General features: G+C 37.4%; 1 protein-coding gene across 10 annotated transcripts in view; it reads right to left on the reverse strand.

Annotated features, from left to right (window-relative positions):
- Positions 1 to 27,551, reverse strand: part of ATG10 (autophagy related 10) — a 450,172-nt gene that overhangs the window by 106,622 nt on the left and 315,999 nt on the right. For all 10 annotated transcript variants that reach the window (XR_008423811.1, XM_053907238.1, XM_053907237.1 and 7 more), the window contains one exon: positions 7,506 to 7,644. Coding sequence is in view for 9 of the 10 variants with exons in the window: in XM_053907238.1 (XP_053763213.1) it covers positions 7,506 to 7,644 (139 nt within the window). In the remaining variant the exon portion in view is untranslated. The remainder of the gene's footprint in view (positions 1 to 7,505; positions 7,645 to 27,551) is intronic.

The following is a 27,551-nucleotide window of genomic DNA, read 5'->3' on the forward strand; positions in this document are numbered from 1 at the left end:
TTGAGCCTTGCAAGGGGCTCTGCACTGAGTATGGGGCCTGTTTGGGATTCTCTCTTTCTCTCTCTGCCCCTCCCCCATGTGCCTCTCTCTTTCTCTCTCAAATAAATAAATAAATAAATAAATAAATAAATAAACAAACAAATAAATAAATTTAAAAAACATGATTCTATAAATCTATAGTATTAAGTAGATGCAGATAGAGTGGATATTTTATTTTTCAGTATTCAAACATACTTCCAACTTGGGAGAGAAATGCCAAAATAAGTAGAAGGCAGAGCCCCACTTCTCACCACTAAAGCCAAAGGAAGGCAGACATTCCTGTCATTCTAATGCATTCAGATGACTCTAAGTTCTACCTTTCCAATAAATCCTTTTTTGTTTATCATGGTCAGCTCCAATTATTTTCAACCAAGTATACCTAACAAATATAGCCCAGACAAATGGTTTAAAAGACCTGCTTAATCATTATGTATTTTTAAAATTACCAGTGCAAATTTTTTAAATGTTATATATTTGTCTAGTAATTTGAGTAGAAAACAAATATAAGATATCTTTCAATTACATGAGAAAGTGTATGTATGTTTCAATCTATTTTTATGAGAAATATGGCCAACAGGACAAAAAGGAGTAATTTTTTAATGTTTGTTTATTTATTTATTTATTTATTTATTTATTTATTTTTATGTAGTTTTTTTAATGTTTACTTTTGAGAGAGAGAGAGACACACACACACAGGGCGAGCAAGGGAGGGGCAGAGAGAGAGGGAGACACAGAATCTGAAGCAGACTCCAGGCTTCGAGCTGTCAGCTCAGAGCCTGACACTGTGCTCGAACCCACGAACCACAAGATCATGACCTGAGCTGAAGTTGGATGCTCAACCAAAGGAGCCACTGAGGCACCCCTAATGTTTATTTATTTTTGAGAGACAGAGAGAAAGAGGGAGAGGGAGAGAGAGAGAGGGAGACATAGAATCCGAAACAGGCTCCAGGCTCTAAGCTGTCATCACAGAGCTTGACACAGGGCTCGAACTCATTAACTGTTAAATGGTGCCCTGACCTGAAGTAGGACACTTATTGAGGTAGGACACTATTGAGCCACTCAGAAGCCCCCAAAAGTACTGATTTTGAGTCACCATAAACAGTCCACATATTGTGTTAAAAACTAGTAATAATGCAAGTGATGCTATAATCTCTCATTTAAATTAAGTTAAATACTTACCTAGTGGAAGTACATACAAAACCTTCTTGAGGAATCTCTTAATCAGAAAATGTCCCAAGGGAAGCAACGTTGGGTCCACAACATACCCAAGATACCGATTTTGAATTGATACCTACCTATTCATCAGCACTCCAAGGACCAAATCACCAGATGAATATCTACGAGGTTAGGTCTACTAGTTCTGAAACAGAAGGCACTCTACCCAAAGTGTTCTGAGGCTTTGATTCCAACCTCATGGTCCAGCATCCCAGTACTCAGCATTTTGGACTCCTGGCTCTCTTCAAACCTCGGTACCTCCAGCACTTGGACCTACTATGCCATATAGAAGTACCTTGAGTATCCATCTAACTTGATCCTCTCCCTACAGAAAAGGCAGTCTCCACCTTCTTAGCATAGCACCTAATATATGGATTTAAAGAACTCTGCTTTGATGACTTTAAAGAAGGAGGAAAGCAATAACCTAGCTTCAAATTGAACAGTGGTATTTTTTCACCAGATTTAGAAAATAGGCAAATGAGTTTTTGTGCTGTGCATACAGTATGCACTCATGTATGTTTTTAAAGGCTGTTTCACATAGGACCCATTTGCCAAGAGTAAGCAAAGAAATGTTTCTTCTTTATGGAGCACAACACAAGCATCCACCTGTCTAGGAAAGCTAAAACATAGTCTCTCACAGGTAAGAAAATAAACTTACCTTTTCACGTCTTCTTCTTCGTCTCTGGATCCACTTAAAATCTGTTGCTTTTTGCAAATGTGGTGTTTTGTACTAACACAAGTTAGAATGAACCTTTTGGCTAATTAGCTCTCCCTGTAGTTTTGTTTCACATTTCTCTCACATTTTTTTCTTTAATACATTCTTAAACCAGGGCTTGATTTTTCAATGGGATTCTATTCCCATCATATGTCCTAAGCCAGCATCTTAACTCCCCATATTGTTTCAAGCATTTACATGGTTCAACAAATAATTCTTGTTAAACATCCTCTATTGTTTGGATTTTTCAATTTGAATATCTTTGTATGAGTTAAATAGTTTTTCATTATTTCTTAATAACTTTCACTGTTTGCTCTTTAAATTTCATTTCAATCCCTAGAATCTCTTTTCAACTTACTAAAATTCATGTTCCATTCCATTATCATGGCTGTGGCTAGATTTACTAACTTATATAAATACATGAACTTCCTTAAAGATTCTCTGCAATCAAATAAGACTCTAAATTATCTGTCAAATCATTTTCTAGTTTCTGCTTATTGTAAATAATTAACTAGAATCATTTTTGCCTCGATCTTTAAATATCTCTCTAATCCAACTTTTCTTTACTGTTCAACAAGCTGCCTTAACTCTCACTGTGCTGGCAACCCCTTCCAACCCATTATCTCTGTCATAATTTGACCTCAACATATCTTTAAAAACATTTCTTCCACAGCTCATCCTAAGGAAACCTGTACTTCAAACTGGCCTCTCACTGTTCCCCAAATATGCCATCCTCTCTCCAGCTCTATAGCTTGGCACTCACCCTCCTCATCTTCTCCAATGTTTTTCCCAGCCTCTTCAGAAAAACCAACCTGTTACCTTCCCTTCCAAGCTGTTGGATGGAGCTGTGGATATTTTACTTTTATTCCCCAACGTCCTCCAACTCCATCTTTCTGTTTTCCTGCTATTCTCTTCTATGGGATGCATAGAAGGCTATTCTCTTCTGTGGAATGCATTCCAAAGATGACTTCTTGTTCCAGACCATGAACAAGCCTCTTACTCTTCTTCTTTGATGATTTACACACTGCTCTAAGTCCAAACTTTCCATTATTCTCCCTTTATTCTGGCCTTTATCATGGTTTGGTTCATACTGCCTTTTAGAGTGAATCATTCTTTGGCTATTCCTTTCTCCCTGTTTCTCAATAAGCATCCTTTAGGCGTGTAACAAGTAGACAAATCTTCCACATGAAATATCTGGGTTACATTTTTAATTCTATACACTTACTCCCTGGGCCAATAATAGAATGGATCTCCAGAAAGAACAGACATTCAGTTGCTGAATGGAAGAAATGTTTCCTTCCCTATTCAAAAGCAGCCCTACTGACTAATTAAAGAAATATGTCAAAACAGTTCCCAAGAAGAACCCATATGTCAGCCAAAGAATTAAATATTTTGAAAATGAGAAGAACCACTTGGTCTATTTTTCAATAGAGATTGAGAACAAAGGAAAAGAAGAAAGAGCAGGAATAAATCAGAATTCAAGCTGAAATAAATATAGAAATCTCTAGTTGTAATGAAAAGGAAAACTATGTAAGCTTAGGACTCTGGTGAAGCCCTAAGACATTAAGTACATGCCTAAGGTTTACACTACATTTCTAACACTTGCCATAAGCTTTTGACCAAAACCAAGCCCTCCAAAAGGAAAAATGGGACACAAAAAGGTCCTGAAATGATGGGCAATAGACAAAGCCTTCTGCATGATACAAATACTTCTCTACCACAACGTGCTTCAAAAATAGTGGTGGAGGGGGGAGGGGAGCGCCTGGGTGGCTCAGTTGGTTAAGCATCTGACATCATGGCTCAGGTCATGATCTCATGGTTTGTGAGTTTGAGCCCCACGTCGGGCTCTGTGCTGACAGCTCGGAGCCTGGAGCCTGCTTCAGATTCTGTGTCTCCTTCTCTCTCTGCCCCTCCCCAACTTGTGCTCTGTCTCTCTATGTCTCTCAAAAAATAAATAAACATTAAAAAAAATAGTGGTTGGGGGGGTCGTTAGTGAGCACTTGAAAATGTCAGTGTTTTTCTAAGAATGGATTTCATAAACTGCCAAGAACTATTTGAATGTAGAGTATTTATTATTATTACACAGAAGGGCAGTTACCTCTCACCCACTGCTGGGTAACAAATGTATTAAGTGTGTTCCACTGCCCCCTCCAAACTTAAAATTGGAAAAGGAGTTAGAAAAAGAAGAATACTGGGAAGGACTTAGTTCTTCTCTTAAACCCATGTTACCCCCTAGGGAACTGGGATCCTAAATGCCCAAGTAGTAGGAATGAGAGGTGCTCACTCAGCAGCAGAATGTGTCATAATTTGGCTGTCTGCCTTCAAGGAGCAAATAAAAAATATGTGTTTAAAGAAGCAGGGCAGCTGCCCAGCGAGCTTGGATGCCCACCCCTTGAGTTCTCAGGACTCTTTTTTCCTTAGTCAACCACTCATGCAGTCTCTGAGAAGCATCAGACTAAAGAGTAATGATACGTAGTTGTTTTGGGTCCTGAAGTTCCTGGAGGCAACAGCATCACTCTCTTCCTTATAACCCTCCAAAGCAGTTCAAATAAGACCCCATCACAAGGTTTCCATCTTTGGGTTGTATGCAGAAATGGTTAGAAATTCTTCATCATTGGTTCATTCAATAATACTTACTGATACTGTATCACAGTTGATACTGTGGGTATCAAAATGAGTAAGAGAAATAACAAATGTCATATATGTATTACACACACGCACACACACACACACACACACACACCACACTGCTATGAATAAAGCTTATCACTTTGTAGGTTGTAGATACTCACTATCAATTTCCTTCCTCCCTCTTTTTACCTTACAGCTCCACCTTCTAACTTATTATTTCATAGGGGACAAGCAAATAAATAGTTCTGTTACAGTGAAACCTGTGATATTATATATGATATGATGTGAAATGATATGACAATAAGTGACAAGAGCAAGTGCCATGTTAGCTGAGTCCTAGGCAATAGTTGGCATGGTGGTCATTGGCCAGTACAGAGGAATAAGAAGTATTCCCATTCACAATTCAATGTGTCTGCATTTCAAGAAACACAATAAATATTTCTTCTGGAATCTAAACCATAAAAGAAAAGGTCCTATCAATTTAAATGGGAACTATTACTACAAACTGCTTTACCTAAAAAACAAAACAAAACAAAACAAAAAACAAAAAGAAATATCAGAAGAAAATTCAGATCAGAGCAGAGAAACCAATTCTTACTAACAATCAAATGGAAAAGAAATTCTAAATATCTGTGAAAAACAAGGCTAAGTGAACTATTTCTGAAGCAACAAAAAGACCCCTGAGCAAGAAATTTTATAATCATCCTCTTTCTAGGTCGGAACTCTCTCAGAATGAGACAAAGAAAAATCTGGACCTGGAATATGAGGAATACGTTAGGAATCCATTCACCACACTAACAGACATTTGTTTAACAAACAGATGGAGGGCCAGAGTAATCAGATATAACAGGAAATGGGAATGGAATAAGGGGAATACATGAAAAATTATGACTCTAGAATAAAGGGCGAAACATTTTTAGAATGTCCATTAGGTTACGTTAGCAGAAAAGAGAAAAGAAATTCCTAGAATATGATAAAGGAAAGAACCATTTTTCATGTTTCTCTACAGGAAAAAATCCAGTATGCTTTGAAAAATTAAATTTGATATTTTAATGTACCTGAATAAACACTAAATAAATTCTGGAATTTAAAAATTCCTAGGGCTCATTCCACACAACACAGAATGGGGAGGAAGGAACAAGGAATCCTGCTGTATAAAACAAATGACTTGTTTTGGCTTTCTTTCATTAAGCATAAATAAAGGGTGTCTTAAAAGTAGATAGGTAGGATCCAAGAGAGTTAGTGGGGTTTTTGTTTGTCTGTTTGCTTGTTTTTGAAGAAAAAGCAAACCATCATAAAGAAAAGATCTTGGGAAGTACACAAATTTCATTAAAATATAATCGGACTTGCAGGAACAATTACTATGCTGTACTGTAAGGGGAGCTGTTGGCACATAAGAGCAAAGTGCACATATGAGCTCATCCACCGGCCTCGGCAAGACCCACTTCCAGCTAGAAGCAGTCATGTTTCAACACCTCCGATTCCCTAATGCTGACAAGCTAAACAACTTGTTTTGTCTCTGGGAGCTCTTCTCTGGTGATTAACTGCTTATGGTGAATACTAATTATATGAAAGTACAGTATTGAAGAAGTGGTGTCCTATTTCCTCTACCTGCAGCCTTGATATGTCTTTGAATCTAGAAAGGTACTGGGTAGACACATTGCAAACCAAAAACAAGAAAAATATTTCCCTCCCCCGTGGTAAATAAATGTATCCCCTTCTACTTTTTAGTATAACAGAGTTCACTGGCAAGAACCCTACTTTAATGTTTGGACTCCAAACCAAATAGAATTACAACATAATAAAGTGGGTGTTTTCAAGGCCTTTAATAATCATATGGATAAACCTGCAGCAAGAGTTCACAAATTAGTAACTATCAGTGTCCTCAATTCCCCATGTCCCATGTTGAAAATTTACCCCAAATTGTCACTTCTTAGGAAGTGCACCTCAGATTAAAATCTTCTCACCAGGGAGTCTATGAGAATTTGTTCTTGTGTTTTAAATCCTAAGTGCTTGTTAAACCGCCAACACTGCAAAATTAGAGACCATTAAACAATATAAGGCAGCAAGTGATTAAATCTACCAAATACACATTCAAAGCAGCTTAAGCTACTTTTTAATTAAAAATAAAATATCACTGGCTAAATTCAGATGTCTTAGCTATCCAGAAAAAGTTAGAAGGCTGTTCAAAATGCAAAATGCTGCAGATAGGCCATATAGAAAAGGAGAAATAGGGGAAAGGGTAGGCTGGGGAGGCAGAGCCTTGCAATGCAGATCCGGTTTAGGCAGAGGACAAGAAGGGGGGAGTCCTCATGGCACTATGGCTTTATCAGCCAAGTCCTCAGAGGAGACAGGGTGTTTCACCTTCTTTGGCAAGGAGAACAAGTTGAGTAACAGCATCTCAGAAAGCTTAGGCACTGGAGATGTATAGATGGTCGAAGGAAATGTTAGTGCTATTTTCAAACATAGCTTGAACTAACTGATAAACAGTTCCTGAAATAATTATTAGCAATTGGGAAAGGAGGCGTGGGGGCTTTTGAGTTAATGGAATCTCTTACATTGAAAGAAATTTTTACTGTAAAGTTAGAAGTATATAAACATTGTAGCTTTAAGTTGTTCCTACTTGTTTAAAGAAAAGAAAAAGGGCCAGGGGGGCTTAGTCAACGTTGGGCAAGAGGCCAAGAATCTGAAGATCAGACTTAAGGCTGGGATGATATCATTCACTCTGAAGTCTTGATACTCCTTCTAAAGCATGAGAAAATTTACTGGTAAAACCTTACCTCACCCACACTTTTCTTATTTTTAACTCTATTTTTTTTTCCTCTCAGGAATAATTTTCTAAATCTGCTTTCTGCCTTACATGTAAATGTTATGAATTTACATTTAGCTTCCGACATGGTCTTACCTAAAAAGCTTGCCCTAAAGTAAAGCACAGGCACTTGGTAGCTACAGGAGTATAAAACATGATATTCATATTTAATCACTTGGCTTCCCGTTGTGGTCTCAGTCACTTCAGAATCATCCAGGGGTAGTTCTAAAGCCTCCTGAAAAAAAGAGAGAGAGAGAGAGAGAGAGAGAGAAACAAAATGTGTTTGTCATTTAAAGAAAAAAAAAGTACATTGACATAGAAAGGGAAAAGAGGAGGTTTTCTTCTGGCAAAATAACAGTTAAAAAAATATAGGACTATGAGGTAAGGAAAAGGGAGTTTCCAACATTAATGTTTAACATTTGAGTCGTGGGTAAATAGTAAAACCAGAAAACATTAGCATTAAGTAATTCCAGATTGTTTTTGAGAGACAAAGCAGCTCTGGGTAAAGAAACAGGAAGGGGGGGAAAAAGGCAAAAAGATCTATTGCAACAGCAACTCTGAAAAATCTTTACTGTACAATTTTAGCAACAAGATGATGGCTATACAAGCTACCTTCTTCCCTACCTGTGAAAGCTAAAAACATCCTAACAATTGAACAAGAGGCTGTGAAATGTCCCTAAAGATTCTATTGTACTTGCCAAAAAATGATTCATTGTGTGCTGAACAATTCCCAGTTCCATTTTGAATAAGAAAGTTATTTTGCAAGAGGTTGAGTTTGTTAGGTACATTTCAAAACCTGAGATGAGTCTGTTTTCTTTATTATTGTGCTATCGGTGGTATATTTCTACAACAAATCTTGATATTTATAACAGAATAGATGGCAAATATTAATGTCAACTTAAATACAGTTTTTGTAAGCATAGATGGCTCTAGCCAGCTCACTTCTCACTAATCATTCCTTACTGGTGGATTTTTTATTATTTGTGAGTGTTTCTGAGGAATTTATCTTAATGTTTGGAAGCAATTAATTGGACATGTTGAGTCAGAATCTGGTTCCATCCACACTCACTTATTTATTTGGACTGAAGAATTTCCTTTCAAATTAAATTAGTAAAAGGAAAGAAGCAGGTTGGTTTGGCTCATTTCTACCTCTCATTAAAACAGTAACAACAATGAACAATTGGAAAGAGTTACAGGAAAGATTTCAAACTTTATCAATAAGAAATAAGGTTTCCTGTGGAGATAAGTAAAGCCGCAGACTGCTCTCCAGATCCGTATCTGCTTTACTAATTCCCCACTCACAGTCAATGCATTGGGGGAGATATTACACTGGATAAATCACAACCTAAGATACGTACAAAATAGTTTTCACTATACTCCAGTAAACACTATCAATTAAACACAATGAATTAAATAACCAGAGACAAATCACTGAAATATATATTCCAGATACAGAGTTAATCCAGTAGCAAGAAAGAGGTTTTTCTGTTTGTTTATTTGAACTGTCATTAGGCAATGTTACCTGTACCTCCTTTTAAAGCAGTTCTTCAAACCAAATTCTTTCTTTTTGGTCAAAGATTAGGTTGGTTAGCATTTATTTATAATTTCTTTTCTTTTTTAACATTATAAAGCATCATGTCTTTGTGACAAAAAAAATAATTGCAAACACTGCACAAGTACATAAAAAAAAAATGGGAAATCTCCGTCACCCTAGCACTTCTATACCCCAGGTATGTAATAATTTTTAACAGATTAGTGTATACTTTTAGAATTTTTTCGCCTACAAACACATTCACACACATACACCCACTCACCCACCCCTGATTTAATCACAACACATACACATATTCGTTGATTAAATCATGGGCATCCTAGCATGTCTGCCATGTCAGTACTATAGATTTTGCTCTTTCTTTTGATGGCTTCACTGTATTCCAATACATGACTGTGCCATAGTTTGTTCAGTCATTTGTTTTAGTATGTCCATATTGCTAGATATTTTAGGCTGATTATAACTTTCTGCTACTACAACTAATAATTCAATACATATCTTAGCACATATATCCTTTTAGACCTCTTTTTTCTGTGGTACAGATTCCGAAAGGGGGCATTATTTTAAGAAAGGGTATGTGCATTTTAAGTTTCAATACATACTGCCAATCTATCCCCAGAAAAAAGGCTGTATCAATTTATATTCCCAGCAAGAATGTAGGAGAATGTCTTTTCCATATCCCGTAAGTACTTGAACATTATTTGTTATTAATTTTGCCTATGTGCAAAATTAATGAATTTTTTTATTTTTTCATTATTTTAATTTTTTTTCATTATTTTAATAAAAATAATGAATTTTTATTTTTTTTATTTTGTGAGAGAGAGAGAACGTGTGAAAGCAAGCAGAGAGAATCTTAAGCAGGCTCTCCACACTCAGTGCAGAGCCTGACGTGGGGCTCGATCTCACAAACCATGAGATCATGACCTGAGCCGAAATCAAGAGTCAGACACTCCAGTGACTTAGCTACCCAGGGGCCCCTGATAAATTTTGAAACATCATTTTTTGGTTGTAAATTCTAGTTTCTTGATTACTAGTGAAAGTGAACATCTATTCATATGGTTATTGGCAATTTGCATTCTTCTTTGATTGCCCTGCTCTTATCCTTTTGCCTATTTTTCTAATATCTGGTTTGCATCTGTCTTATAAAATTATATATACTCTTTGTATATTAGAAATAACATTACTGGATATAGATAGATCTCTCTGCATCATAGAAAAAACAAAGGTGTGCAAGGATACGTGTGATATGTATATGTACGTATATAAATATGTACATGCAACATTTTCATTCAGCTTTCTTTTTAACCTTGTTTCTTATATATTTTATCCTGAAGATTTTTTTTTTTACTTTTATGTAGTAGGATCTGTACATTTTCTCTTTGCAGCTTCTGAGTTATCTGTCTTCATTAAAAGGCCTCCTACTTAGGCAAACCATAAGAGCCTCTTAAATACAGAGAACAAATTGAGGGTTGATAAGGGTGGGGAGGGAGGTGGGTTAAACAGGTGATGGGCATTAAGGAGGGCACTCTTTAGGATGAGCACTGGGTATCATATGTAAGAGATGAATCACTGGGTTCTACTCCTAAAACCAAGGCTACACTGTTAACTAACTTGACAATTAAAAAAGAAAGGCCTCCTACTTCACCCCCACCTCACTCCCAAAAATTATAAAAATGTTAAATTTTATTCTGCATACAAATACATGTTTTTAAATTTCATTTAGATCATTAATCCATCTGAATTGTATTTTCGTGTATGGTGTGAGGTAAGGATTTTTTCCAGATGATTTCTAATAGTGCATTCTTTCCCCCATTGTTTTTTAATGCCACCTTTACTATAAATTAAAGTGTGTGTGTGTGTGTGTGTGTGTGTGTGTGTGTGTGTGTGTGTGTTTATTCCCTATTCTTCTGTATTGAACTATTTCTCATCTTAGACCATCATTGTCCAATTCTTAAACAAATACTGAATTGGGTTACTAATTTCTACATAAAACTTCAGATACAGACTGTCTGAGACTCAGTCCTGCTAGGGAGGATGAAATTCCTAGAAAGAAGTTTCCTTCACCTAAATTCAAATTCAACACTCAGGTATGCGTTGGGGCTGATGCCAGATACATGCCAGTAGTAATCAATTGGGCATAAATCCAGTTTCTCTGGAACAGTTAGGAGACCCAAGGAATAAGAGACAGGGGACAGAACACACTTTCTGAAGAGCCATGAGAATTCTCACTGTAACCACTGTTCTCATCAGCAGGATACCTCTGTGGGGATTGAAAGCTTGAGCACTCTCCTCATTGGGAGTGCTGCTATGTCTCCCAGTGCTGCTCTAGCTGCTCTGGGCAGCTAGCTATGGGCAAAGACATTTTTGCATCCTTAACTCATATTAAATGAATTTCAATCCTTGACCTGTGTCTGCTAGGATCCTTACATCGTTCACAGTCACTGTTATGAAGCCCATGCAAGTGTCATGCAATGTGGAAATCTCAGACTTCTACATCTTTTCTGCTTTCCCTTCCAAAAGTACCAAATGGTTGTAGACTACGGTTCTTGCCTTATTCATCTTTGTATTCCCAGAGACTCTAACACTGAGTTGAGAACCACAGTAAACAGTACTTTCTAATTCAGTAGCAGATCTGTTTCTTCCCATCTAAGTATTCTACAACACACTTCATAGATAATTCACCAGCAACACTATCCCCACAACAAAGTCTGAAAAGAAGTAAATGGAGGAGTAAAAATGCAAAAGATCACCAAAAAAATAATAAACAAATGGCAAATAAAGATGTTTAACATCATTAGCCATCAGGGAAATGCAAATTAAAACTACAATGAGATATCACTGTGTATCTACCAGAATGCCTAAAATAACAAATAGTGATACCGTCTAATGATGGTGGAGATGCAGAGAAACTAGATCTTTCATACACTGCTGCTTAGAGCATAAAATCATATGGCAATTTCTTATAAAACTAAACATATAACTACCATACGACCCACCAACTTACTCATGAGCATTTATCTCAGAGCAATAAAAAACCTGTACACGAATGTTCATAGCAGTTTTACTCACAACCGCCCAAAAATTGAAATATTTCAAAGGTCTTTCAATAGGTCATGGTTAAACAAACTGTGATACATCACACTACTCAGCAATTAAAAGAGCAAACTATTTTGTTTTTGCTTTCACTTTTTTTAAGTTTTTAAATGTTAATTCCAGTATAGTTAACATACAGTATTATATCAGTTTCGTGTGTACAAAATAGTGATTCAACAATTCTATACATTACTCACTGCTCTACATAATAAGTGTATTCTTTAATCCCATCACCTATTTCCCCTACCTCCCTCCTGGTAACCATCAGTTTGTTCTCTACAGTTAAAAGTCTATTTCTTGGTTTGCCTCTCTTTCTTTTTTCCCCCCACTTTGCTCATTTGTTTTGTTTCTTAAATTCCATATATGAATGAAACCATATGGTATTTGTCTTTCTCAAACAGCCTTATTTCACTTAGCATAGAACTCTCTAGCTCTATCCATGTTGTTGCAAATGGCAAGATTTCATTCTTATGCAATCCCTATCAAACTACCAACAGCATTCTTCACAGAGCTAGAACAAACAATCCTAAAAATTTTATGCTATTACAAAAGATCCCAGAAAGCCAAGGCAACATTGAAAAAGAAAAGTAAAGATGGAGGCATCACAATTCTGGACTTCAAGTTATATTACAAAGCTGTAGGTTCAAAACAGTATGGCACCAGACAAAAATAGTAACACAGATCAATAGAACAAAAACCCAGAAATGAATACACAACTACATGACCAGTTAATCTTCAACAAAGCAGGAAATAATATCTAATGAAAAAAAGACAGTCTCTTCAACAAATGGTGCTGGGAAACCAGGACAGTCACATGCAAAATAATGAAATTGGACCACTTTCTGACATCACACACAAAAATAAACTCAAAATGGATTAAAGACCTAAATGTGAGACATGAAACCATAAAAATCCTAGAAGAAAATAGAGGTAGTAACCTTTTTGACATCAGCCATAGCAACTTCTTTCTAGGTATGTCTCCTGAGGTAAGGGTAACAAAAGTAAAAATAAACTAATGGAACTGCATCAAAATAAAAAGCTTCTGCAAAGTGATGGAAACAATCAGCAAAAGCAAAAGGCAACCTACTGAATGGGAGAAGATATTTGCAAATGTTGTATCTCGTAAAGGGTTAGTATCCAAAATACATAAAATACTTATAAAATTCAACACCCAAAAACAATCTAATTAATAAATGGGCAAAAGACATGAGTAGATGTTTTTTTCAAAGAAGACATACAGATGGCAGACACATGAAAAGATGCTCAACATTACTCACCGTCATGGAAACACAAATCAAAATTACAATGAGATATCACCTCATACTTGTCAGAATGGCTAAAATCAACAACACAAGAAACAGCAGGTGTTAGGGAGGAGGTGGAGAAAGGAGCATCCTCTTGTACTATTGGTGGGAATGCAGACTGGTGTAGCCATTCTGGAAAACAGTATGGAGTTTCCTCAAATAGTTAAAAATAGAACTACCCTACAAGCCAGTAATCACATTACTGGGTATTTACCCAAAGAATACAAAAACACGAATTCAAAGGGATCCATGCACCCGGATGTTTATAGCAGCCTTATTTACAATAGTCAAATTATGGAAGCAGACCAAGTGTCCATTGACTGATGAATGGATAAAGGAAGTTGCAATGTGTGTGTAGTACACAATGGGTAGTGCAAACATTTTAACAATATTTACTCTTCCAACCCATGAGCTGGAATGTTTTTCCATTTCTTTGTGTCCTCTTCAATTTCTTTCAACAATGTTTTATAATTTTCAGAGTACAGGTCTTTCACCTTTTTGGTAAAATTTATTCCTAGAAACTTTATTTTTGGTGCATTTGTAAATGGAATCATTTTCTTAATTTCTTTCTTCAACTTTGCTATTAATGTATAGAAATGCAACAGATTTCTGTACATTGATCTTATATCCTATGACTTTATTGAATTCATTTATCAGTTCTAATAGTTTTTTGGTGGAATCTTTAGGGTTTTCTACATATATATCACATCGTATAGAAATAGTGAAAGTTTTACTTCTTCCTTACCAATTTGGATCCCTTTTATTTCTCTTTGTTATGTAATTGCTGTGGCTAATATTTCCAATACTATGTTGAATAAAAGTGGAGAGAGTAGACATCCTTGCCTTGTTCCTGACCTTAGGGGAAAAGCTCTCAGGTGTTCCCCACTGAGCATGATGTTAGCTATGGGTTTTCCATATAAGGCCTTTATTATATTGAGGTATGTTCCCTCTAGACGTATTTTCTTAAGGGTTTCTATCACGAATGGATGTTGTACTTTGTCAAGTGCTTTTTCTGCATCTATTGAAATAATCATATAGTTTTTATCCTTTCTCTTATTTTTTTTAAATTTTTTTTAACGTTTTTAAATTTATTTTTGAGACAGAGAGAGACAGAGCATGAACGGGGAAGGGGCAGAGAGAGAGGGAGACACAGAATCGGAAGCAGGCTCCAGGCTCTGAGCCATCAGCCCAGAGCCCGACACGGGGCTCAAACTCACGGACCGCGAGATCGTGACCTGAGCCGAAGTCGGACACCCAACTGACTGAGCCACCCAGGCGCCCCATATCCTTTCTCTTATTGATGTGATGTATCATGTTGATTGATGTGCAAATACTGAACCATTCTTGCATCCTGGGGATAAATCCCACCCACTTGATCATGGTGAATGATTTTTCTATATACTGTTGGATCTGCTTTGTTAGTATTTTGTTGAGGATTTTTCCATCTGTGTTCATCAGAGATATTGGCCTGTAGTTCTTTTTTTTTTTTTTTTTTTTTTTTTTTTTTTTGTGGTGTCTTTATCCAACTTTGGTATCAAGGTAATGCTGGCCTCATAAAATTCCTCTTCTGTTTTTTATAACAGTTTGGAATAATAGGTATTAAATCTTCTTTAAATGTTTGGTAGGATTCACTTGTGAAGCCATCTGGCTCTGGACTTTTGTTTGTTGGGAGTTTTTTGATTACTGACTCAATTTCATTGCTGGTAATTGGTCTGTTCAAATTTTCTATTTCTTCCTGCTTCTGCTTTGGTAGGCTATATGTTTGTTAGAATTTATCTATTTCTTCTAGGCTGTCCAATTTGTTGGCATAAAATTTTTCATAATATTCTTTTACAATTGTTTGTATTTCTGTGGTATTGGTGGTTACTTCTTCAAAAGAGCAAACTATTGATACACACAACTACCTGGGTGACTCTCCCTGGAATCATGCAAGTGATAAAGCCAATCCAGAAAGGTTACAGACTATTTAATTCCATTTATAGAACATTTTTGAAATGGTAAAATTTTAGAAATGAACAGAGAACAGATTAGTGTTGGGGGGTGGGCAGAGGGAGGTGAGCTATTGTTACAAAAGGGCAACATGAGGAATCCTTATGGTGATGGAAGCGTTCTTGACTCTGGTAGTGGATACATGAACCTACATATGATAAAATGTATAGGACCAAAAATATACACACACAAACACAAAAAAAACAACTAAAACTGGGAATTTCAAATAAGATTAATGGATTGTATCAATGCCAATATCCTGGTTGAGATATTATATAATAGATTCACAAGATATCACATGATTACCCACAGGAAAGTGGGTATAATGTACACGGGATCATTCTGATTATTTCTGCATGTGTATCTATAATTAACTAAAATGTTTCTATTAAGAAATGAAAAGATAGTGAGGCAATTTGAGTCTTGCTAAAAATAACCCCAAATTTCTAAGACCTCAGGTTCTAACAGTACAGATGGCAGAGGGATCAGGTTAATAAAAACAGGCTAATGTCTGGGATTTGCTTTACAATAACACAGGAAAGGGGTCAGTGGACAAAGGTATGAAAAGGGTATCACTGGCCATAAGGTGGTAACCACTGAGGTTGCTTATTGAGTTCATTGGTATTTATTAGTATATCATTCTGTCTACTTTTGTTAATATTTTAAATTCTCCAAAATAAAAAACAAAGTAACAAAGGTTTTTGATACCATGTCGCAATATAATGAATCACAGAACTCTAACAGTAAAGAAACAAGAATCATTTCATATAGCCTAACACTCATCTTGCAGATGGAAACAACAAATCCCAGAAAGGTTGGTAGTTTACCCAATGTCACCCCCAGTTAGAGGCACAGTTAGTTATAACCTATGTGGAAACACTGAAACCACTGTTCTTTGTACTGTAGTACGCCATTTCTTAACTATTAGCATACTTAAATTGGACTGATGTTCTGGGGAACATCAGATTAATATTAACATTTGAGTAAATTTGTTAAAATTTTATTATTTTCTTTTATTATGTTTTTAAAAAGGGATTTGGGTATATTTATTTTTATTTTTTTAAATTTTTTAACGTTTATTTATTTTTGAGACAAAGACAGAGCATGAACGGGGGAGGGGCAGAGAGGGAGGGAGACACAGAATCGGAAGCAGGCTCCAGGCTCTGAGCCATCAGCCCAGAGCCCGATGCGGGGCTCGAACCCACGGACCGGACCGTGAGATCGTGACCTGAGCTGAAGTCGGACACCCAACCGACTGAGCCACCCAGGTGCCCCGATTTGGGTATATTTAATTTGATTTAAGAGTTACTAGAAAAAGAAGTCACATGCACTTTTATTTTCTTCAAAATGTTGCTATGTCATTATATTAGAAGATACCTGTGTTTAGAAAATTACATTCATTCAAGGAGCAAAAAGATTAAGTGGTTCACGTTAATTATAGAAACCTTGATTTTACTGAATTCAATTAACAGTAAGTTTACAGTGATCTCTCATTTAGAAAATCTGATATGAATTAAGCTTTACAACTAAATCCCATTAAAGAGGGATCATGGTGAAGACACTTCATAGATATTTTATTGAAAGCAAACCCAAATAGTGTGTTGCGCTTAAGAAATGAGATCCATATCTCTATTTAGCCTACAGGAAAAAGTAATTGAACGAAGAAAAACTTTCTTCTATCACTAAAAATATCTATTACTATTACTGAGCAAACCTAAGTAACGAGCTTTATTCATAATGTCCCCTTGAGGAAAAGAGAGTCTATTTGTTTATCTTCTACCAGTCAAGTTTTTTATTCAAACCTAACATTAACAAGCCAGAATCATAGCCAAGAAGCCAAAGAGTGACAAGGGGGCAGTGCTGGTTCAGAGGCAGTCTGTAGCTGTATCCATCAGTGGACACATAAGCCATCTACAATGGCTATGTAACAAACTTCATTTAGTTTCCTTCCTTCTTCCTTCCTTCCCTCCTTCCCTCCCTCCCTCCCTCGCTCCCTCCTTCTTTCCTTCCTTCCTTCCTACCTTCCTTCCTTTCGGAGAAAGCACACATGCAAGCTAGCAGGGGAAAGGGGCAGAGGGAGAGGGAGAGAGAGCATCTTAAGCAGGTTCCACATGGAGCCGTGAGGCAGGGCTCCATCTCACAACCACAAGATCATGACCTGAGCCAAAATCAATAGTCGGACTCATAACTGACTGAACAACCCAGGCACCCCTCATTTGATTTTCTTGAGCCAACAGCTTTTAATGTCGTCAGAAGTGATAAAAGCTGATGAAAGCTTTTTAACAAACCACTGAAAAGTCAATTCCTTAAAAAAGAAAGAATTTCAACTATTAAAACATTTAAAGTGAATTATAAAAATAATCTAGGTGGAACTCTAAGTAAAAGCAGGCCTTTTTTCCATTTCACTTGTTTTAGATTGGGGTGATCTTTTCACTATCTTCACTCCTAGAATGACTTTTTTCATGATCTCTGTGGCTTTTGAGTGACTCACAACAACCCTTCCAAGTGATGGCATTTTTTCAACAATTGTAAATGTAGTAAGTGGTGTGCAAGAGAGGGTTAAACACAAGGCAGACATCTATCTTATAGTACCCAGGGTGAACAACAAAGGGTGGTCACCAAGATGATCCCAAGAAGAGCATCTCAGTGATGCTCCCCCTGTTTCTAGGTATATTATCACTACTACTCCTGATTTTTTTTTAAAGGAAAAAAAAATACATGACTCTTTGCTCTTCCAGCTTCCACATAGGGGAGAGAATTAGCATCAGCATGGCCAATGTGGGTTCCTACTGAGATAAAGAATCTGTCTCCTGTGTGGGATGAAATCCTCCTCTGCAGCCTGGCAAGCTAAAGGGCAAGGCAGGAGGGAGGGGACCCAGAAACCCACCAAAGCACATCTGGCAGCTTTCTGCATGCTTACAGTTGTCTCCATAGTGCTTCTTAGGCCCTACTTCCTTTAGGACTGTGCAGGAGATAGCAAGGCAGCTTGAGCCTGAAGCTGGACAGCTAGCAAATTGGATGAGTTCAAGGCTGTCTCTTAGACTCCATGCCAGAGAACAGAGCTCCCCTGGGGGGAGGGAAGAGTAATAATGTTTAATAGCACCTATCATATGCCAATGACAATTAGCCCTTACATCAGAACAATATATAAATAACATTGTTTTCTGAAGAAAAAAAATCAGAAGGGCTTACAAGGACTTCTTTAAAGAAAAGGATGGTTCTCCTCATCTACGTTTTAGGATTGCTGAGCAGCTACAAGCAAGAAGAGTTAGCAGGATAAGGGATTTTAAAATCAGAAATCCCTAATGGCAATCATGACTAAACGGAGAAAGGGAAAGACTTTCACCAGTATTCTAAGCTTTGGATCAGTCTAACATGTTCAGAGTTTCCCCTTTGCATGTTACATAAGAAAGACCAGGATAAGAGGCACCTGGGTGGCTCAGACAGTTGGTTAAGCGTCCGACTTCAGCTCAGGTCATATCTCACGGTTTTTGAGTTGGAGCCCTGCATCGGTCTCTGTGCTGACCGCTCAGAGCCTGGAGCCTGCTTCGGATTCTGTGTCTCCCTTTCTCTCTGTCCCTCGCCCGTTCTCTCTCTCTTTTTCTCTCTCTCAAAAGTAAATAAACATGACCAGCATCAGTTTTTCTGCTTCACTCTTGAAGGACCATCAGATCTGGGGCGTAGGGAATGTTATTAAACATTTGTGTTCTCAGGCACCATCCCCACACTGTGCCTTTGAACTCAGCACTTCTGGGATGGTACTTAATAATCTACCTTGTTTACAACATTCCAGGTGATGCTAAAGCAAGTGGTCAGCAAACCACCCCAGTGGTTGCCTCACATATACATGAAATGCCTACTTTGGGATTCTTTACTTTTAGAGTCTATGGGATTACAGTGCCAAGAAAGCCCAATCACCAAGACTCAAAACTGCAATAAACCAGCTTGGCTTCACTGGCTGCTCATCTATGTCTTAGGGAATATCACTAGCTCATTGGTCTCCTTTCAGTGGGATCCTATGCACCTCTGTTAAACTAAGACATCAGTTCATCACCCCCACTCAAGGTACAGAGTCTCTGGCCTTTTCCTTTATCTCCTCCTATCCAAAAAAAAATCCTTCAGTTTTTCCTTTTTCTTTGAATTAATTCTTGCTAAAAATATCAATGGCCATTAATGGCTTAGTATGGTACTCCTTTATTAATTATTACATTCAGTTGCAGATCTGTGGCTGATAGCCTTAATCACAAGGAATCTTTACTAGTGGAATTTGGGGTGCCAAAAGGAAGTAAGTTTTGCACCATGCATGTAACCACCAATGTGTAAGATGTGCCTTAAAAGCCACTCTATGTTTTAAATCCAGAGTCAGAAAATTCTTCCCTGTGCTACAGGGTAAATCAGTTTCAACTAGATTTACCCTTGCAGAGAATTAAGAAATAAGAATCATCTTTTATATAATATACTCTCAAAATTATGAACCAATGTATTGTCTTCAGAATTCTCTTTCCCATATTAAACAATCCTAGTTCTTTTCCTTTTTTTTTTATATCCCTGATTCCAGAGGTCTGCAAAAGCTTTCTTAAAGAGTCACAGAGCAAATATTTTAGGTTTTGTGGGCCATAGGTCTCTGCCATTGTAGCGTAAAAGCAGCCATTAGCAGCATGTAAACAAAAGGACTGCAGTGAAAACTTTATTTACAAAAACAAGGTATGGCCCATAGACCTTAGTTTGCCTACCCCTATGAGTCCCATCTTAAGGCCTTCTTTAACTTCATTTTATTATACTTTTATAAGTAGTAAGCAGAACCTTATTAAAGGAGGTATATCTCCATTTGGTGAACTTCCTCCCCCCTTTTCTACCTTCTTTTCCTATCTTAGGATGTTACATTAGATGTCCTGTGGGGATAAATTCTGAGCCTTAAAAGAATGATGATAATTGAATCCAATAGGCTGAAGTTTGGCTGAAGCCATTTTCTAAAGCAGAGATAGCACTACTCTAATTTAAAGAAGTGAGATTTTTAAATGTCTTGATGAATAAACTGCAAATTCCTTCAGCATAAGAATGAACTTCTATACTCAAATCCAGAAATGGGTAAATTTCACTGCCAAAGGGTGAAAATGATAAGGTCTTGATAAAGAGTCCCAAAGCCAAGCATTATAGTAATTTCAGAGGGCTGTGCAGGCTCTCTCACCATGTGCACAAGCAACAGCACATGTAGGAACAAGCAAAGATCTAGTCTGCAGGACCTCCCAGTAAGCCAACAGCTCATTCCACTTCTTCAAGACCGTGTCTGGGTTATGTGGATGTGAATACGGCTCTATTTGTTTGCTTGTTATTTTTTGTTTTTGTTTTTGTTTTTGTTTAACCAGGACAATCCTTAAAAAGTTCTACAGGTATCTGCACCATGTGCCAAGTCCTGTGACTGTGCCAGGACAAGTCGTGGGGTCCCTTGTAAATAATATTATTTCAGTAGCAATGAGAGCACAATGAAAGTTCTCATCTTTCTACTGGGGTGTAAGAATACATTCAAAATCAAAGATAAAAACACTAGATATTATGGAAACATAGTATAGTCAAATGTGGAAAAGGGTACGGAATTTAAAATTAGATCTGGATTCAGCTCCTGGCCCTGACACTCAAGGGATAGACAGGTCCCTTAATCCCTCTGAGCCCCAGGTTCCTTACTTGATAAATGAAGGCACTTTCCTCCCACTTGTCCCTTGTTTGAAGTACATTAAACAAGACAGAATGTAAAAATCTGACACATAGTAGGTGTAGGGATTAACTTATTCATTCATTCATCACCAAATGTTAGAGAGTATCTTCTGTGTTCTAGATCAAAAGTCAGGAAATATTTTCTTAAAGGGCCAGTTGGTAAATATTTTAAGCTTCGTGCGCCACATGTCTCTGTCAAAATCACTCAATTTCGCATTGTAGCACGAAAGCAGCCTAGACAATATGTAAATTAAGCGTGGCTTTGTTCCAATAAAACGTTATTTATGGCCACTAAAATTTAAATTTCATATAATTTTAATGTGTCATGAAACACTATTCTTTTTTCTTTTTCAACCATATAAAAATGTAGAAACCATTCTTAGCTTGTGAGCTGTACAAAAATAGGCAGCAGGCCATAGTTTGCCAACCCTTGTTCCCATACTGTCCTAGGATCCAGGAAGAGAGAGAAGAACAACAGATACTGTGCCCTGAAGGGAAGAAACATGTTAAACAGTCACACAAATAATAATAAAATTATCGTCATAATAAATGCTACTAGAGAAAATGCTCATAGTCCCCAGAGTGCATATAATTTTACATCTATAAATTCAGTGTGTAAGATTTTAACCTTTTTTTGTTTCAGCTCTTTAAAGTATAAACCAATTTATGTAGCACAGACTTTTTAAAATTCCTAATCACTATTTCCCAAGGTTTACTTTTAGTTCAATGACCATACCATCCACCTAGATAGATTTTTTAACCTTTTTTAAATGTTTATTATTTATCTTTGAGAGAGAGACAGAGTGAGATCAGGGGAGGGACAGAGAGAGAGATAGAGACACAGAATCTGAAGCAGGCTCCAGGCTCTGAGCTATTAGCACAGCCCGATGTGGGGCTCAAACCCACAAACTGCGAGATCATGACCCGAGCCAAAGTTGGATGCTCAACTGACTGAGCCATCCAGGCACCCCTAGAGAGTAGATTTTTGTCCCCACATTCACCAGATTGCCTTATCACCTAGAATGTGTCACCCCTAACCATCCAATCTTCTTCCTGACAAATTCTTCTTAGAGCCTACTAAAAAATCTCCTTTGCTCAGTCGGTTGAGCATCCACCTCTTGATGTGGACACAGGTCATGTACTCAGGGTCATGGGATTGAGCCCCGAATCAGGCTCTGCACTGATAATGTGGAGCCTGCTTGGGATTCTCTCTCTCCCCCTCTATCTCTGCCCTGCTCACACACACACAAATGCTCTCTCTCTTTCTCAAAAAAAAAAAATCTCCTTTCACACTTCATTCTGCACTTTCTCCTGCCCTCAGCAATAGTTTTGACAATGTCCTGCACATTTTTTTTCTCAGCTTTACATATACTCACAAATATGTGCACACGTGCACAATGTGTGCGAACAGAGCACATACACATTCACTCACTAGTGATTACTAAGCAACTACTATGTGTTAGGCATGGTGCTGCCACTGGAAAGATGTTGGTGAACAAAACAGACAAGGTCTTTGCTCTCAAAAGAGTTTATAACTACAGGAATTATAATTATTTCATTAAAGTCTTGCAAATATTGTAAGAATGTAAGAAACCATCTTGGGGCCTTATCTGGTCTAGGGTCAGGGAAAGGTTTCTCCTGCCATGGCACGCACACATCCTTTGGAATGTGAGTGCTTCATCGAAGGCAGGGCTTATGCCTATCTTGTTCACTTCGGTATCCCAGGCATCCTGAACAACACCTGGCAAATAAGAGACTTCCAATAAATATCTGTTAAGTGAAACAAATGAATGAAATGAGTAAAAATGTTCTGTTGTCATTTCCATCCTATAAATCAGAGGGCTCTACACTTTTTTTGAATGTGACTCCAGCACTCAAAAAATGTAAGCACTCATCTTTAAGATGTGCATATTTACCTTGTGATCAATTATGAACATTTGTTTCTGTATATTACATATATTATAAAACACGTTAAAATTGAAAACCTCAGAAGACAAATATGAAGGAGAACTATTTTTCTAATAATTATTTTACTTAGGGGGTGATCTGGGCACTGGCAGAAGCAGCCTTCCCACTCTGTGCTTCACTCTGAGCATCAGAGAACTTTCACTGGCACCCTGCTCTCACCTCCTCTTTGGACTGCTTGACCATTTGGCACTCAGCTTTCTGGGCCAGTGGCTGAGGCTGAATGAAATTGCAGAAATGTTGATTTTAAGGTACCAGTTGCAAAAGTTAGCACCTCATAATGGTCACACATAAACAGCAGGCAAATGAGCACACTGTTCCTTGCCTTTCATTGGGCTGCCGGCTCCAGAACCAGTGCTGTCAAAAAGCCAGGAACCAATCCTGACAGTCCTGGACAATCAGACAGCTGGACACCAAATGGCCAGATCTCACCTGCCCAGCAATCCTGCCTCTCTCTCCAGCACTGGGGGCACTGCCTCAACTCAAAACTGACTCTGAAGGACCTTTCTCTTCATAAAGAATCCCATTCTAGTCTGCACATAAACAAAGAGCCCTGGGTTCCAAAAGTATAATCAATACAATAAATAAACTGTTCTAGAAAAACATAGTTATTTTATTTATTAATGGTGTATTAATAATTAATAATAATTAATTATTATTAATAAATAAATTATTATTTATTATTAATTATATTAATTAATTAAAATAATAAATTAATTTATTAATTTATTAAAAAACACTTTTTTGCCAGTAATATTTTGATAAAACCAATTTGATTGAATTTGTTGCAGTTGTTTTATTTTGTTTTGTTTTAAATCTTAATTGTGATATGGCATTCTAAAGTTCTGGCTTCAGTTCTTTTTCCATTTTTTTTTTTGATAGGTGATTTTAATAACTGCAATAGCTGAGGAAGATGTACAAATCCATGTGTAAGAAGTTCAGTAGTCCCCCCTCATCCACAGGGGATATGTTCCAAGACCCCTAGTGGATGTCTGAAACCTAGATAGTACTTAAACCATATGCATACTACAGAGTTTTCTCCTATAAATACATAACTATGGTAAAGTTTGTTTTATAAATTAGGCACAGAGATTAACAATAATAACTAATAATAAGTAGAATAATTATAACAGTCTACTGTAATAAAAGTTATGTTAATGTGGTCTCTCTCTCTTAAAACATCATGTTGTACTGTTATCACCCTTCTTGTGATGACAGGAGATGAAGCGAGGTGAATGACATAGGAACTGTGACATAACATTAGGCTACTATTGACCTTCTGAGGATCTGTCAAGAGGATCATCTGCTTCTGGACTGTGGTTGAAGGAAACCAGACAAAGCAAACACCAGATAAGTGCAGCTTATCCTTAATGACTAGATGTACTTCATCCATGACACTGACATTTCAATCTCCTCTAGCTTTAAAAGGTTTGTCTTCATGTTGTAGATGTTTTTCCGTGAGTTGCTAATCAACACAAATAGCTTCATACTATTGGCAAGCACAGCATACAGATGGGTTGAGGGTCATCTTTAACAACAGTAAATGTAAACCCTATCTCAAGTAATCTTAATTTCAAATTTGGACAGCTAATTTGGATCTGATATAAGATCTGATCATATATTTTTTTACATACTGCCGGGTTTTTTTTGTATGTTTGTTTGTTTGTTCATTACAGTTTCTTTGCAGGAATCTGTAGAGCCCCTAGTCTAACAAGTAGGAGATGTGTTAACTGAAACTGGACAGCATCATCCTGGTAAATCCAGGGCACAGAAAACTGAAATGTATAACAGACACCTGAAGGAGTGAAGGCAACCACTATCAGCTCTTTCCTATCGTCTGGCTCCCACTATGCCTTTTAGTGTCTTGAGAAACATACAACATCAAGTCTTCTGACACATAAATTGTATGAAGACTCAGCATGAGGCCATGCTCAAGTATTATAAAGCTTCATTAAAAAAATAAGTAAGTAAAAGTAAATATAAATAGCAGTTCAAACGTTATTTCCTACATCTCAATGAACTGTTTTTGCACACTCTCTGGGGTGCATGCCTCCACTTAAAAAACTCTATGCTGGTGACCTAACCCAAAGTTAAAGAAAATATAAAGAAGACAAATTTTGTCCTTGGCATCCTCTACATCTATGGCTTTGTTTTCCTCTTTCAGCACAAAGCTCCCAAATTCAGCCCTTCTGATTGGATCTTCAGAGCAAAAGAACCTACTAAATTTACCAGTAAATGTTTCAAGCAAGACTTGTTAATCCAACCAAGAGGCTTTGCCTTTGAAGAGAAGTTTGCCTCAACAGGGGAATCTTAATGAATCACCATTCACCATGCAGTTTCGGTAACAGAGAACATGACACGGGGTGGTGGGCAATGATGGCTTCCCTGGCACCTTTCAGAACACAGCCTGTGAATGACTGCCTACTGACTGAGAACACCAGCCCTGCCAAGGACCGTGCAAAGGGGCATGTGGGCATCACTAGTGAGTGATCTGTCTCTCAGGCAACAGAAACTGCTCTGGGAAGGAACTATATACATTTGACTTCTAATTGCTGGATCCCCATTTCTCCCTGTTATCAAGCCTGGGCATTCAACCACTTTTTCCATTTGCAATGGTAATAATAAATCAACATTCAACAGAAGTTTCCAAAGAAGAAAATAAAAGAAGCTTAAGCTGGTAATACTGAATTAATGTATTTTCCTGATTACTTACAATGGTAAAGCATTATTTGCATAGTAAGAAAAATGCTAATTTTATTAAAGTGCTATTCGATAAGGCTTTCAGACTAACTTGCAGAACCCTAAAAAATTATACAGGGTGACTTGATTTGTCAATTCTAACCTCTTTGGAATCATTTGCCTGCACAGTTGCCACACTTGGAAGAAAAACCAAATCCAGAACTGACTTGTTTCCTAAATGAATTGGGAAGTTGTCGTTAAAAAGCATCTGCTACTTTACTGCATTCATGTAAAAGCATTCTTGTGCGGCTATAACGGACTATTGAGCAGATGTTTTAGAGCACTCTACTCACAGCAATACGTGTATCATAAAAAAGATAAGGAGCTACAACGTAATTAATGATTTCGGTTCCTCTATAAATGCATTTCACTTTTTAAAAAAAAAATGGATTTAAAGTTGTGTCAAGAACCTCAACTTTTTACTCAAGCAATTCACTTGCAAGAAAGTGAACACAAAATCATTTACAACAATAAATAACGAATGGTCAGACTCGGCCTGATACCCAATGTGATGAAATCTGAGGTTATAAGAAAGGCTTCTCTAGACCAAATCACCCTATGACCTCCCTGGGGATCAGCCAGATAATTAGCCACTGGGTATCAACTTCTTTGTGTTTTAAATGTCTTCAAGTCAGGAGAATATGTTTCTTCAAGCCAGAAGAACATGTAACACTTAAAATCATTATGAGCTAATTTTTTAATCTTAGCCAAAACTTTCAAACTGGCAGTTGGCTCACAGCATGGCCTGTAGAAGCAGAAAACTACAGTATCAGGAAGGCCAGGGCTGTGTATAAACTTCAGCCATGGCAGTTATAAATGGGTAACCTGTTCCTCTACTCCGATAAGATCCTCTAAGTTATGAAATTTAAAAACATGAGAAACAGTGGTTAACAACTACATCAAAGTCTGTAAGAATATTCTTCTTCAATCCAAGCTCCAGGCTCTATTTGGAGTCCATGTCTTAGAGTGGATTATTCCCAGAGTAGACCTTGAGAGGAAAATTTGAGTGCAAGTAATCTATTTGATGAATGATTTGGGGAGCACCAGTAAGGGAGTAAGGAAATGAGGCAGGATGGGAAAGAAAGCAATACAAATGTGGGCACTGGGGCTCATTCGAAATGGAAACATCTGGGGGGCTGTATGGAACACACTGCACACTTGTCCCACCAAAGAGGGTTCAGAAGTTGGGATGTGTATTCACCAATGCCTACCTGTTACTGATTGAGGACTGCTTTAGGGTGCTAACTGCTGGAGATGCAGGGCTACCTCACATTGGAGCTGAACATGCTCCTGCTGCCACAGAATGCCCTCAGGCAGAGTTACAGGTGCATTCAATAGACAGTGAGCACACAGCAACAGTAAGTGGCATGGGGATATGGACAGGGCTGGTGGCCACCACTGTAGATCTGGGCAAAAGCCCAACAACAAGTGCCCAATCTCTTATCCACAATTCTGAAATTGAAAAAGTTCCAAAAGATTTTAAAATACATTTTTTTCATAAATTTGGCACCCAAACTCATTCGGTGGCAAATTCTTACCTGAGTGATATTCTTATATTGTTTATTCATTGCACTTTGTATGAATATTGTTTCACTAAAGGAATACTAATACCACTGCACATGGTGTGCTGCTCAGACACCAATGGGAATGTAACATAATACAGAACTTACTTTTATCAAATTATATTACTTTTCTAAAATTCCCAAAATCTGAATTCCAAAACACTTTGGAGCTTAAGGATTGTGGGAATATAGCTTTTTGGTTGCCTTCCACCTTACTGTTAGATTT

This window comes from Panthera pardus, unplaced genomic scaffold (genome assembly GCF_024362965.1).
Source record: "Panthera pardus isolate Hobbes unplaced genomic scaffold, ASM2436296v1 HiC_scaffold_2, whole genome shotgun sequence".
NCBI lineage: Eukaryota > Metazoa > Chordata > Mammalia > Carnivora > Felidae > Panthera > Panthera pardus.